Source organism: Jatropha curcas, chromosome 2 (assembly GCF_041381405.1).
Source record: "Jatropha curcas cultivar XTBG-Jc1 chromosome 2, XTBG_Jcur_1.0, whole genome shotgun sequence".
Classification (NCBI taxonomy): Eukaryota; Viridiplantae; Streptophyta; class Magnoliopsida; order Malpighiales; family Euphorbiaceae; genus Jatropha; species Jatropha curcas.
The window spans coordinates 492,230-506,871 of record NC_143152.1 but is presented as its reverse complement, the minus strand read 5'-3'; the positions used below and the strand labels follow the sequence as shown (position 1 = coordinate 506,871).

General features: G+C 31.1%; 3 protein-coding genes and 1 pseudogene across 4 annotated transcripts; 3 read left to right on the top strand and 1 right to left on the bottom strand.

Moving 5' to 3' along the window:
* Positions 1 to 170: 170 nt before the first annotated feature.
* On the bottom strand, positions 171 to 1,165 carry LOC105642215 (protein S40-4). The gene has a single exon (XM_012226966.4). It carries the CDS (start codon positions 1,008 to 1,010, stop codon positions 480 to 482), a length of 531 nt encoding a protein of 176 aa, XP_012082356.1. The 5' UTR covers positions 1,011 to 1,165; the 3' UTR covers positions 171 to 479.
* A 2,539-nt stretch (positions 1,166 to 3,704) lies between these two features.
* LOC105642214 (Ribosomal protein L11 family protein) lies at positions 3,705 to 4,554 on the top strand. The gene has a single exon (XM_012226963.4). It carries the CDS (start codon positions 3,875 to 3,877, stop codon positions 4,373 to 4,375), a length of 501 nt encoding a protein of 166 aa, XP_012082353.1. The 5' UTR covers positions 3,705 to 3,874; the 3' UTR covers positions 4,376 to 4,554.
* Positions 4,555 to 10,342: 5,788 nt separating this feature from the next.
* LOC105642213 (aquaporin PIP2-4) lies at positions 10,343 to 11,839 on the top strand. Its single transcript, XM_012226962.3, has 4 exons — positions 10,343 to 10,790; positions 10,886 to 11,181; positions 11,275 to 11,415; positions 11,503 to 11,839. The coding sequence occupies exons 1-4, from the start codon at positions 10,493 to 10,495 to the stop codon at positions 11,620 to 11,622; spliced, it is 855 nt and encodes a 284-aa protein (XP_012082352.1). The 5' UTR covers positions 10,343 to 10,492; the 3' UTR covers positions 11,623 to 11,839.
* Positions 11,840 to 12,601: 762 nt separating this feature from the next.
* LOC119371041 (V-type proton ATPase subunit G1-like) lies at positions 12,602 to 13,412 on the top strand (annotated as a pseudogene). The gene is made up of 3 exons (XR_016319494.1): positions 12,602 to 12,764; positions 12,974 to 13,074; positions 13,222 to 13,412. The product of XR_016319494.1 is annotated as a V-type proton ATPase subunit G1-like (transcript).
* The last annotated feature ends 1,230 nt before the right edge of the window (positions 13,413 to 14,642 follow it).

Genomic DNA, 14,642 nt, shown 5'->3' with positions numbered 1-14,642 from the left:
TCAACAGTGAATTGAATTTTTTACTTGAAGGATTGTTCTAGCTAGCTACTCTGTAGCTTTCTTGCCAACCACACACCCACCAACAAGTCTTATTCACTTCTTCTGCAGTTTTTTCCATCCCACCTTTAAATTGTTAATTATCATAATAAAATGAAAATTAAAAATAAAAATTAGGAACAACTACAATAAAATTATCTGAATATATCTAAAAATTACAACACAAAAGTCATCATCTTTGATCATCCTCTGATTATACATTCTTCAAAATACCAATAACCAGAGAGGATTAATTAATTAAGTAACCCTAATTTAAACAAGACAGATACAATTAAATACAAAAACCATTAAACAATATTACCCTAATGGAGAAAATTAATGCATAATCATCATCATCATTCTCCTCTTCCTCCTCAATTCTATGCAGAACATAATTATAACTATCCTTCTCTCTATAAAATATTTCTATTCTCAATTAATTATTAATCTTCAAAACCAACTTTCTTCCAAATTGCATTTCTCACCTGCCTTAAGTCTCTTCCTTTCAATGTCCTCCCTATACCTTCATGAACAGAAAATGAAGCTCCTCTTTTTCTTGCTAAATATTCATGAGGAGGAACTCTTCCATCGCGATCATCGTCATCACGATCATCACCATAATGATCACTTTCTTGATCTAGATCATCTTGATCTTTATTATGCCTTGTGTATTGATCTTCCTTATAAATCTTGGACCAATCTGGTATGTTCACAGGCACTGAGGAGGAGCAAGACACCGGAAGCCGGCCCAAACTATTTCTGCCGCCACCTTTCTTGGATTGACGTGAAGTGGGCAGTATTTTCTTGGATTCAAACTGAGAAACTGAACTTGAATTATTACTCCAAATATCAGACTCATCAAATTCAAAAAGATTGTGATCAGAACTTATCACTTGATTAATATCAGTCTCTGGGTTTACAAAAATGTAGTTATTGACAGTTCTTTTTGCTTGGAAAATTTTCTTTGATGCCATTGATGAGAAGGGAAAGAAAGAAGGAAGAAAAGGTTTGGAAACTGGTTTTGAAATGGGGTTTTTTTGAAGTTGTATTAGAAGAAAAATGGAGAGAGAGAGAGAGAGAGAGAGAGAGAGAGAGAGAGAAAAGTAGATAAGTAATAGCTATTTGTCAATACTGCCTATTGCATTTGCATTTTTATAGTAGTGTAATGGATAAGCTCTGTCTTAGTACAAGATAACAAGTTTTGATAAAAATATTATAATATCCCTGGTAAGCAATTATAAAATGCAAGCAACCTGATGGTTTTAGCATGTACTGTCACTTTCAGTTCCCTTGATCTTCTTAAAGTTCTTTTATTGCATCAATAATAATTAAATTATGTTTACAAAAACTGGGTTAATATACTAATATTAATATTAATAGTACATTTTTTTATTGGAATAATATATAGATGAAAATGCAAGGAGCGGAAGATTTCAAATTTAAAATTAAATAATATTATTAAATAATTATTTGTTTATAAATTATTATCTATCTTCAAAATTTTCAAATCCAACCAACTATTAAATGCATAGGAGTCGAAATTTACTAAATTACCTGAATCGCGTCTGAATGACACGTAGTATAATTAAAGAATGGAGAAGAAGTGACACGTAGGACTACTATTTATCTTAATCTTATGTATACTGGCTTAGATAGAAAGGAATTATCCAATCAGGTAGTTCAGATTGAAACGTGGACCAATCAGAGTTTATTAAAGACTCTTTGATATTTATGGGCGAAGCTCTATTCTCTACCTAATCTTAAGTCTAGAGTTGTGGGCTCCATACCCAATTAAAAGATACGATTGTCCATATCCTGACACGTCATCTACGGCACTTTTCCCCTCTTTGTAATTTTTAAAAATATTCTCAATCTAATTTTTCACATCACACATGAACTAATTAATAATAAATTAATTATCTTAAAGAAATGACTATAATAGCATAAAATAATTATCACAACCTTTGATTTTCTTAGGTCTTATAAAAAAATATAAAGAATAAAAATTTCGAATTCAAATCTCTATTATAAAAATTATTATTAATTTAATAAATATTATTAAAATTATTTAATCTGTAACATTATTCCAGTTCGTTGAATTTGGTACGAAGTTTTAAAAAAAAAAATCATATTGCATAAGATACATTAAATAATTTAAAATTGAACATATAGAATCTTACAAAATAATTTATTAATCAATGTAATACATAATTATTGTCTAGTCTATAATTTAATTCATAGTATGGAGTGAATAATATACAAAAAAAATTTATTTTGGTATTTTTTTTTTATTGTTATTTGTGGGACGCATGGCATTATGAGAAAGCGACAAGTCCAACGAACTCTATTATTGAAGGGAAAAGAAAATTTAAAGCCATTAATTAAAATTATAAAATTATAGCCATTTTTTATTCACTCATTTTGATAGTTAAATTCAATATAATAAAATAAATTCTAATTAATTTTGTAGAAAATAAATTTAAAAATATTATTATATATATATATATATATATATATATATATATATATATATATATAAGATGTTAAAGTTGATATGGAAAATAATTACGTGTGTGTCTCTAATCATGCAAGTTAATCAAACATGCATGTGAGATTTTCTGATTATAATCTTATTAATTATAAAACTTACCTAACTATGCAACTTGCTTTTTAATTTCATTTAAAAAAAGAAAATTAAGGGATTAAGACAATTACAACATCGAAGTCGTCAAACAATATATATAAATACACCATGAGGAACATATGTTTCGTTGTTAAGCATATTTTAATTACTTTTTATTTTTTATTTTTAAATTTTTAATGTGTTTTCACTTTATAATTGGTTCATGCAAAAAGCTTAATTAGCCTTTAAGCCGGTTTAGATAACAATGCTTAAATTAATACTTAGCCTAATTATGATGTTCTTGTTAAGCATATTTTAATTACTCTACCTTCTTTGTGCTTAATTAGTAATTAAAAGCAATCCTCAATACATATACTTCCTTGATTAGAAGACAAAATCATTTATTTATTTATTTTTATTTTTTGCTTTAGGTGACAAAATAACCTAGTTTTTCTAACCTTGTTAGGTATGTTGCTTCCATTATTGACTTGTACGTAGAGGTTGAAAATAAGACTCCGATGGATAAATTTCACAATATTTTATGAAATTTATTAGAAATTCAAAATTTTGTTTTTAGAAATTAAAAAAATAAAAAATTTAAATGCATCGCTTGAGCAAATTTTTTAAAAAATCTATCTATTTTTTGATGTGGCAATTAAATAAGTAATATGCGTTAGCATCGGAGATACTTTAATGTTTCTCTTTTCACACCTTTTTAAGGGATTATTACTCGATATTAATTTATATTTTAAGTATATAATAATAATAATAATAATGATAATAATAATAACAATAATAAAAAGAAATTATCATTTAGTTTGTGAAAAAAAAAATGATACGCCAAGTATTTAAATCATTTCTAATTTGTTATAAAAAAAAATTAATTTGGATTTTAATTAATATTAATTAAGAAGATAAACCCAATATCAAATCAAAACGTGCCAATACCCAAAAGGAGAAAAAGGCCGAGTTTGTTTGGCCCAATAGGCCCAAACCTCCTGATGCCTGAAGAAGGGAGTAAGGAACCATCCAAAAACCCCAGGATAGAATTGTCATTTTCTCACACATCTGCAAAACCCTAACGCGCTCTCCCTCTCTCTCGCTTTATATCTTAACAAACTCTTACTCTTCAATTTCGCTGCGCCTCCATAACCCACCTTCAATTTTTGTACCTCTCTTTGAAACCCTAAACACTCAGTCTCAAAAGCAACAACCATGCCGCCAAAGTTCGACCCAAGTCAGGTGGTGGACGTGTTCGTCAGGGTCACCGGAGGTGAGGTCGGAGCAGCATCTTCTCTCGCTCCTAAAATCGGTCCTCTCGGTCTATCTCCCAAAAAGATTGGTGAAGATATCGCCAAGGAAACAGCTAAAGACTGGAAGGGTTTACGTGTCACTGTTAAGCTTACTGTTCAGAACCGTCAGGCTAAGGTCACTGTGGTTCCTTCCGCCGCCGCTCTTGTAATCAAGGCATTGAAAGAGCCTGAGCGTGATAGAAAGAAGACAAAGAACATCAAGCATTCTGGAAACATTTCTCTTGATGATGTGATCGAAATTGCTAGGGTTATGAGGCCAAGATCGATGGCTAAGGACTTGAGCGGGACTGTTAAGGAGATTCTGGGAACTTGCGTATCTGTTGGTTGTACGGTTGACGGAAAGGACCCGAAGGATCTTCAACAGGAGATTACTGATGGTGAGGTAGAGGTTCCTCTTGATTAAAATAGAAGGAAGAAAAAAAAAAAGGATATTTGTGCTTCTTTTTAATGTTTATTATTCTCAGTTTTGGGTTGTTAAACGGTATTTAGTTTAATCTCCAAATCCTGGTTTTTTTTTGTTCAATGCCCTATCAAGTACTACCATGAATTATTATGAATGAGATGTAAGGTTTATTACTATTAGCATTTTGGATAATGCTTTCGATGAATGCTTCTTATTCTACAGTAGAATGAAGAATGCATTTCTTATGCAACAGTAGAATGAATGACCTTGATTAATTTTTCTTGTTTGATGTATTCCCTATCATTTCTAGAGTTAGAGAGTTTCAACATGAATTAACCTTAGTTGTTTTTTGATGCATTTTCCTGTTCAATCATAACTTTTTGCATAAGAGTTGTGTTTTTAGTTGTTCAATATATGCAATTTTAATGCACATTTTGTGAATACTTCAACATTTGGTTTGAGTATTAAATCCTAGTGAAAGCTTGAAGATCTTCTTTTAGGTTAACTTTTTTCCTTTTGGGTGTGAATTTTTAGTTTTATCATTTCCTTGCACAGTGCATTAGAAAGTATTACATTGCATTAGATTTGAAGTACTATCAATTGCTTACCTTTGCATTACTTGCAACTTAGATTGATATAATGTCGAACATATCTGAGGTGAGTGCCATATGGTAGACATTACTTATTTTGATTGCTGGTAATTATGCATTTTCTATCCCAATTGTGAACTTCGTTTGAATTGCAAAACCAATTGATTTAATTTAGTTCATTTTGTTTTGCTTGTTCAATTTTTATTTTGCTACATTTTTTCTTTTCATGTTTAGTTGTATTATTGAGACTGGAGAGATTTACATGACATTATAATATTTTTTGTTCATTTTAGAGTGAATTACTATTTTGTTCCTATAGTTTGGTGAAATTTACAGGTGAAGATATCTATTTGTTAGAAATTAATGAAATAGCCCTAATGTTTGGTTAGTCAATTAAAGAAGTCATAAAGTGCCTTTTATTTCAATTTTGTCCTTAAAAGAAAGAAACTGATTTTTTAGCTAATAATTTAATCTCTAAGCATATAAATGGCTTGTTATTTCTGGTAATTATTCGAATTAGGATTGGTGATATTTAGGACAAAAGGAAAAACACAAGATTTTATTTTATGCGATATGCAAATGAGAATTCGAAGTTTAGTAAGGGCAAAGTTGATATTTTCATTATAATTTAACGAAAATATTAGTAGGATCTTTTTAGTTTGTTTTGATTGATTTCTGAAAAATAGGAACTTGACTTGTAATTGACCCTTTATTTTATTGAAAGTCACGGACTTTTCACTCTGAGGAAGGAAAAGTCTTCTAACAAAATCAGTTGTAGCATTGAGGTTATATTTTCTGATATTAGTTACTGTGCCTGTTTGGTGTAATTCGAAACATTACTGTGGTATGATTGCTTGAATCCTTTGAACAAAGACCCGATTGATGTTGATTTTTATATATTACCCTTTACCATTTACAACTCGTAGCTCCTAGTAATGTTTGGGTATGCATCTGAGTCCTGATTGTGGTGTTGAATTAGAAGTTTATGTTTTGAGTCAAAAGTTTGGTAAGAATTTTTAGACAAGTTGGTAGGATAAGGTTTTCTTCTTCGGCATGAATTCTTATCAGCTTCTTCTATAATGACGAAGAAGCATACCTAGCCTTAGAATAAACTTAGTAATTTGGATGGATATCACAGAATGCTTTTACCCCACTTGTAGTTTAACTTGGTGCATATTGGTCTGCTTGTCAATTTTTTACTTTGTTCTGGAGGTGCATTTTGTTTTAATGCTTGTTTTATTAGGAAAATGTAATGATATTCTGTTTTCTAATTTTTTTTGATGCTGAGAAGAAAAGGAAAGATATTTCCTTTGAAAAAATCATGCATAGGTTTAGGTACAATCAATAAGAAGCGTTAATTATTGAAGGTGTCCTTTTATTTTGTAATCATAGAAGCAGGAAACTACTGTCAGTTTCTGGGGAGGCTTTAATGAGTCTTCTTACACGTTTTGCCTTTTGTTAGGGCACGTGTCTGGTGTTCCATAAATGCTGGAAGTTTTCCAATGTTCGATTATTACCATTCTCTTCAGCATTTGCCACCTGGACTAACACCTCACCATCAGTTTTCAGTTCCTGATATTTTTGGTATGCCTCTTCCCTTATAAAACCCTGGCAATTCTCATCCATTCCCACTAGGTTTCTACACTTGATTTTCAAGAAACATAGTAAAGTAAGTTTTACTCTGCAATGGCAAAGCAACTTGCAAGCTTGTATTCTTGGATTGAAGTAGCTCCAGCTCTTATTATTTACCCTCAGAAGCCCTCAAATTCTCCTAGTTTAGAGACTATCTTGGAAGAGGTGGGAATTGAGGAAGTTGAGGAAGATTTATAATCTTGTCATGAATTCAAATCTCTACTTGGGATTGCTTGCAAATTTAGATGACAGGTGTATCAATTCTTGCATGTAATAGTATAAATTTCGTAGATTAGTTTGTGTGTTTTTATGTTCATCTAGTGTTGGACAAGAACATGTAATAGTGTGTTTCTGTTTTTGAGTTTTCTTTCTTTAATGATAGTTGAATCTAAAAATGGATTTAAAACTTCTGTCTTCTGTGAACATATGAAGTCTTACACCACTTCAAATCTTAAATCTTGAAAATGTTCATCAACCTCAAGACATCGTTCAATTGTCCAAAATCATGATTTTGAAATGTTAGTAATTTTAGTTTGATTTGAAAAATATATAATAAAATTAGGAATTTTAGTCAGATTTATAGTTTTGAAATTAAAAACTCTCTAAATTAATCAAATCAACAACATCCACATTTAAATTAGTCCAATTAACTTTTTAATAAATATTAACATAATTTCTTACAATAAAAAATTTCATGAAAACCTAAACACGTATTAATAAGTCGATAAATATTTTATTTATTTTTTACTTTCCTTTTATAATAATGAATAATTTTTAAATTACCCTTAAACCATCATTATTGATTTGATTTGTCTAAAATCTAAATCCTTCAAACCAAATCAAACACACTGTGGCCACTATATGAAAAATCCTTTTTAGGTTTCTAGAATTCCAATCAGCTAAGGAAAGTGTGTGGTGAGTTCTCTTCCACGTCTAATAGATAGACAATTGCCACATGATTTCCTCATTGTCCACATATTTCCCACATGTATTTTGGCTTTTCCAATGGTGACCAAACTTTTTAGTTGTTCAATGCTGTACTAACTACGCTTTATAAAAGGGTAGATGTACTTCCAAACCCAACCATACTCATCAGCAGAAACCACCATACCCATAAGTCCTAAATTAGCTCTCTCTGTTGAAGTTCTAACAAGAGAAGGACTCAAGTTTGTTGAAATGGCAAAACAGATTAAAGATTTGAGTTCTTGGATTGAAGTAGCTCCAGCCCTTTTCATTTCTTTGCACAAGATTTCAAATTCTCCAAGTTTGGAGACTATTACAGAGGAGACAGAAGATAGAAAAGATGATTCAAAATCCTAGTTCATATTTCTTGGATTTAATTTCATTTTTAATAGCTGTGAATTCTTCTGGTTTAAACCTATAAATGTATGGTTCCATGTATTGTGCATTTTGTCATGTCATCGACCATCGATTTTGTGAATCCACTGTAGTAAGTTCTCCTATGTTTAGTGCTGATTGAATGAAAGTTATGAAATTATGAGATTTATGAATACGTTTTAAATATGTGAATTCAACTCTTATAAAAATGAGAATATAAGTTCGATCGATGGAAACGTGCAACAATATTAAATCTTATGATTAATTGATATTTTTTCTTGTCTTTATTAACTGCTTTAGGTGTAATTATAACGGTGGCCAATTAGATAAAAATGATAACTTTTTAGAACAACCTGGGGTAGAGGTGCACTGAGCTGCACTTGATAGGAGTTTTGACCAAAAGTCAAAATAGCAGATAGAGAGATGATTCTTCTTCCATTCAAATTTCAAACTAGTTATTATTGCAAATTTGATTTAGTTCACTGCATCCTTTTGTTGCAAGCAAAGAAATTAAAGCTTCTTGGAAGCACCCCAACTGAAGTAATATTATATTAGAAATAAGACTAATTTCAAAATCAATGTATCAATTATCAAAATCAGAAATGAATCCTGAGCTTCGATAATTTGATCTGTGAAAAAATATTTATAAAGAAAAAACAATCGTGAATATCAAAATGAAACTAACTCTGTACACTCAAAAAGGATATAGGATGCTTGCTGAAAAATATTTAAGATATTATTAAAATTAGAATACTACAAAAAAAAACGTCATTTTGGTCACAAGCAACCGATGTTCAAAAATGCTGGTCGCCAAAATTTGGCGACCGATTTTTTCTCCGGTTGCAAAATTTTGTCCATAGGTCGCAAATTGCAACCGATTTAAGTCGGTAGCAAAAATTGATCGCAATTCGGCGCTTTTTTTTAGTGGAAGTATTAATTGATTACAACATTAAAATTCAAAACAAAAATTATTTTAAACACGAGATAAAGCAAATAAATTTAATATTGCAAATGGCTAGACAAGATAAAATACACAATAAAGCTTTTTTAATACAGATTTCTCCATTTATAAAGATTTAATTCTCAATTTTATTTATTAGAAAAAAAATATTTAACCACTCGTTTCAACCACGGTGAAAATATTATTTTACAGTTTTTGCTCTCTACTCTCTACCCTAGATGAAGCCATTCATTTTCACGTGATAAAATTAATAAAAAGAGGACAAAACCGACCAACTTCAATTATCAAGCCTTAAAAACACAAAACAAACACATTTTCCTAAAAGATCAACAATTTTCTGACACGTGGCTGTTTTCTATCCAGGAATTATTTTTTTACCATGTAATTCCTCTTCCTTTGGCTGTATATGGCAATTTTTGTAATTAATATTTAATTTATTTATTGGGTAGTGATTATTGAGTGATTAGGGATCGCCTGATTATAATCATAAAGAATTGGCATTTTGGATCTTAGCAATGATTGGTGGCTTCTGTGGGGACAGATAGACGTGGCATTATGGGAGTGGTTGGAAGAATGAACGGCGGGTGTATAGTTGGACTGAGTTGTATGGACGGTTGCTGGTGGAAAAAAATGGCTTATTATGATTGATCATTTTTATATTTTGTTTTTTGGTCGGTTCAGTCGCCCCATTACCCACCACGTCACTACCTCACTATAATCATGTGTAGTTATGGTCTACTGTACAGTGGTGGGACTTTTCACATCCGATGTCTGACACGTGTTATCACATCCGTTTTTTTTTTTAAATATAAATCATTTTTAGATATTGATTTTGAATTGTCCATGATTTTATTGTAATTTAAAAGATTAATTACTCTTTTAATTTTATATAAACTCTTGAACAATTATAATTTAAAGCAAAGAGAGCAATTTTAAAAAATGCAATTATGTCGTATACGATCAATTTTTATAAATTTTTAATTTCTTTTTTGTTTTATAATTGGTAATTTATGTAGAGCTCTAAAGAAATCAAATCGCTCGTATAACTGATTTAAATTGATACGAAAAATATTCATTCAATGTTAACGAGTTGAACTCAAACTTATTTATAAATACATTTATTAAACAAATCGAACTTGAGTTTTATATTTTAAACTCAAAAATCCTTTTCTTGAACTAAATTAGAGATTTAAAAGAATTCAACTCAACCTCAAATCTATATTGTGTATTTCAATTTATTGGAAGTTTATTAATTGAAATCAAATTATATAAAATAGAGTGATCCTCTCATTATGTAATTTTCATTAAATCTTATTAAGAATTAAAAAAGAAAAAGAAAAAGAAAAAGAAATCCAAAGAAGGAACTAGAGAAATGTAAGGTGGGGTCAAAGAAAATACAAGAAACCAATTGTTACGTTAGATGGGGCGGCAAAGCTAGCTTAATTTAACACAATCCTTTCTCAAACTCCCAAGAGTCAATATTCACATCTCTAATAAATACCCTTCCACTCCACTTCCATATCCACCATAGCAAAACCATTTCTTTAGCTTCCAGAGCTCTCTACCCTCCTCTAACATTTCCATTTCTTGATCAAAATGGGCAAGGATGTTGAAGGCGGCGACTTCCAAGCCAAGGACTACCATGACCCGCCACCGGCACCCTTGATCGACGCTGAGGAGTTTACTCAGTGGTCATTTTATAGAGCTATTATTGCTGAGTTTATAGCCACGCTCCTGTTCTTGTATATTACTGTGTTGACTGTGATTGGTTACAAGAGCCAGACTGATCCTTCCAAGAATAGTGATGCTTGTGGTGGTGTTGGCATTCTTGGTATTGCTTGGGCTTTTGGTGGGATGATCTTCATTCTTGTTTACTGCACTGCCGGTATCTCAGGTTAGTATTAAATGATTCAATTCTTGAAATAGATAGTTTCAATTTCTGTTTCTTTGATCACCTTGGGTATAACTTAAATGGTGAAAATTGTGCAGGTGGACACATAAACCCAGCTGTGACATTTGGGTTATTTTTAGCAAGGAAGGTGTCTCTAGTGCGAGCCATACTGTACATGGCAGCTCAATGCTTAGGAGCCATATGTGGATGTGGGCTCGTAAAGGCATTCCAAAAGGCTTATTATACTAGATATGGCGGTGGAGCCAATGAGCTTGCTGATGGGTACAGCAAAGGCACTGGATTGGGAGCTGAAATTATTGGCACCTTTGTTCTTGTCTACACTGTCTTCTCTGCTACTGATCCTAAGAGAAATGCCAGAGACTCTCATGTTCCTGTATGTGCTCTGTCTTGAAGCTAGATTTAAATTGAATTGAACAAAATTAGAATTCCAAACTAACTTTGTGTTCTTCTTTTTTGGGATTTGAAGGTTTTGGCTCCACTTCCAATTGGATTTGCTGTGTTCATGGTTCACTTGGCCACAATTCCAATAACAGGAACTGGGATTAACCCAGCAAGGAGTTTTGGAGCTGCTGTGATTTACAATAAGGACAAGGCATGGGATGACCAAGTATGTAGTTTTCTTCCTTTTTTTGTATCTAAATCAAGTTATTTATTACTAAACCAAATGAACTTATGTTTATTGTTAAATTTTCAGTGGATATTCTGGGTTGGACCGTTCATTGGAGCTGCAATTGCTGCAATTTACCACCAATACATCTTGAGAGCTGGTGCTGTTAAAGCTCTTGGGTCTTTCAGGAGCACATCCAACGTATAATTCAAGTGGAGGAAAAAGAGAAATCCTCTATCTGCAATCTTTGAATATGTAAATGATGTCTCAATTTGTGTGCTTATGCTTTAATTGGGCACTTGTTTTATTTTTGTGCTCAGACGTTGCTTCTTTTTCTTTTTCTTTTTTAATTTTCACTTTGTGGGTTTGTACTCATAATGATGTTGATAAATTATGAGCAATTACTTTGTGTCTTTTCATCCCATTCCATCCCATCTTATCTCAATATTAAAATGATTTCATAATCCCCGAGGATTTGTTCTCTGATAGTTGAAACAAACTAATTGCACTATCACTTAGAAAAAGACTTGATAATAATAAAACTAATTACACTATTAAATTCATAAACGATTAGCTTCCCAACACCATTAATGCAGGGTCATAAATCAGCCAGCCGAGTTGAGCTCAACAAAGATATAGTTTGAACTCGGTTTGTCCACGGTTTAAGTTAAAAAAAATATATCCTTTACAGGCGAAATCGACTTGTTTAATAAACAAGTTTGATAAACAAGTTCAAGTTCAGCCCTTTAAGCTTAATTGAATAAGTTTTAAATAAGCTTTTTTCGATTCTGAGCCTCGGGTAGTCCACGAGCACGTCGGCTCATTTACAGTCCTTCCCTAAGTAGATGCATGGAGAGAAATTTTCTTTCCTTTTCTAGAGAAACTGATGGATAAGTGTTAGATCTTTGATGAGTCAGACTCCAGTATAAAGAGAGGAAGAGCAGTGTCCTTTAGCAAGAGGATTTGGATTTGTCAATTCAGCTCGTTAGAGCCCAAAAGCCCACTCTCTAGTAGCTTAAATGCAATGCTACTATTCGCAAAAGACAATTGAAAAAACGACATCTCCCTATTTTTGCCTTCCCAGAAATTTCCTTCGAAAGGTAACTTACTACCGGTTTAAATTTGATTATCAGACTCTTGGGTTTCGAGCAAAGGTAAAATAAAGAAATACTGAATCTATGATCAGTGTTTCTCAATATGCTTAATCAATTTAGAATTTTTTTTTTTTGGTTGAAAAATTAGTGTGTCGTATGCAGGAAATCATGGAGGCCCATAGCAACCAAGGTGGAATTGAGCATTGCTGGTTGCTGAGCAAGAAACTCACCAGATTGTCAATGATGCCAGAAATGGTAAACTCATATGAACTCAACTTTGGTATAAAATTAAAATTTATTTATAATTCAACATTTTTAATTTTATGAAATTAATTATTCCTGGACCAGAAAATTTATCGAATTTAATCGAATAAATTTCAAGGATAAATCAATTGAATTCTGATGAAATAAATATTAATTGATTTGAATGATACTCAACTCATTTCTCTTATTTCTGCATTTAGCAAAACTGGCCGAGCTCAAACAAATCAAAGCTGAAGCTGATAACGAGATTGATGAATATCGAACTCACATGGAGAACGAGTTTCAAAGGGAAGTGAAAGCGGTAACATAGATTTATATTTTACATTAACGTACTCATAATACTTATACAAAAAAATGCATCTAATTACATTACATTTCATTTCGGCTCATCAAACATAATAAAAAAAAAATTATGTGATTTTATTTTATTTTACAATGGCCCTTGAAGAGTAATGGAGATTCAAATTGTAATGTGAAGTGGGTTGAACAAGGGACAGAGACAAAGATGAAGCAATTAAAGAAGTCAGAGACAACAAGAATATCTCATGATGTTGTCAAGATGCTCTTGAGCCAAGTTAAAACTGTGAAAAATATTCCTAAACAGTAAAATGATTGAAGAAATCTATTTACCTTTTCTTATCTTGGCAGTTTGTAGACAGACTTGTTCCATGTTTTTTATAAGGTCCTCTTCAATTCATGATTTGATTGTCTTTTGTTTTTTGTCAAGTGCGTGTGGTTTGATCGGTCTTTTTACTTATATAAGATGTGAAAAGTCTTGAGTTTAAATCCAGTCGACCATAAAAATTTCATTAATTTGATTCAAGAGAAAGACTATTCTCTATTGTGTAGTTCATAGTGTTATTTCGATGTTATTGTATTTTAATAATACAAAAGATTAGTAACGGTGATAACTTAATTAATTATCATTTTAGCAATAAAAAAAAAAAAAAAAGCAAAAGTTACAATTATATGTACATCTAGCTAGCAAACAAAATTTGAAGATAGGTTAGATAGCGACCATCGAACATTTCCAAAGTACATCGACAAGCCACATGCAAAAACAGTTTGCCCAAGTTGGTCCTAGTTCTTGCCCATTATTATTAAAATCTTTATATTTAACAATAGTAATAAATTAATTTTATTTTAGCAAGTGTTTATGAAGTGAATTTTATTTTATAAAATTAATTTAATAATAAAAAATAAATTCAGTTTAAAATTTTTTTACAGTTAACAAAAAAAAAAAAAAAAAATTGCAATAAGATGTAAAGATTTGGAAAGGGTCCCATTAGATTGTATAAATCTACCGATGAGATATGAATATTTGGCAATTTTTTGGCGTTGACACTTTCTGACTAGGACACAATAGAGAGGTGCATGTACAGGATTAAGAAATGCCAAGTGTTGTTGACCAATTGTCCAGACAGCTGACCAAGCAATCACGTGATGAGATCGGGCGGTTCAGAATTTCTAGGACATTTTACTTGCGTCTTCACTTTCTGACATTGAATTATTACCCGGAAATTAGGGGAAAATTTATATAATTAGAACTTGACTAGGAGAAAAAATGAATAGCTGATTCAACTATTAAAGAAAACCTTTTCTTTATAAAAATAAAAAAAAGAAATACATCACAAAATAATGGTAATTATTATAAATTTTGAAGCTTTTTATTGTATTTTTATTAATTAAGTGCTACTAAAAAGTTAAATTTTTATTATTAAGCGAGAGAGTTCCTTCTCAATTTTGTTTATTATTAAGATTAAATTATTATAATTAAAGTATAAATAAAAATTTTTATGAGAATGTAGAAAATGTTCTGAAAAAAATGGAAAAAATATATCTTTATCCAACCTAAACTTAGAGATTGTT

Coding starts and splice junctions, on each gene's coding strand:
- LOC105642215 (XM_012226966.4), bottom strand. CDS start 1,010: ATGGCATCAAAGAAAATTTTCCAAGCAAAAAGAACTGTCAATAACTAC.
- LOC105642214 (XM_012226963.4), top strand. CDS start 3,875: ATGCCGCCAAAGTTCGACCCAAGTCAGGTGGTGGACGTGTTCGTCAGG.
- LOC105642213 (XM_012226962.3), top strand. CDS start 10,493: ATGGGCAAGGATGTTGAAGGCGGCGACTTCCAAGCCAAGGACTACCAT. Junction 10,791..10,885: donor CTGCACTGCCGGTATCTCAG/GTTAGTATTAAA, acceptor AAAATTGTGCAG/GTGGACACATAAACCCAGCT. Junction 11,416..11,502: donor ACAAGGCATGGGATGACCAA/GTATGTAGTTTT, acceptor TTAAATTTTCAG/TGGATATTCTGGGTTGGACC.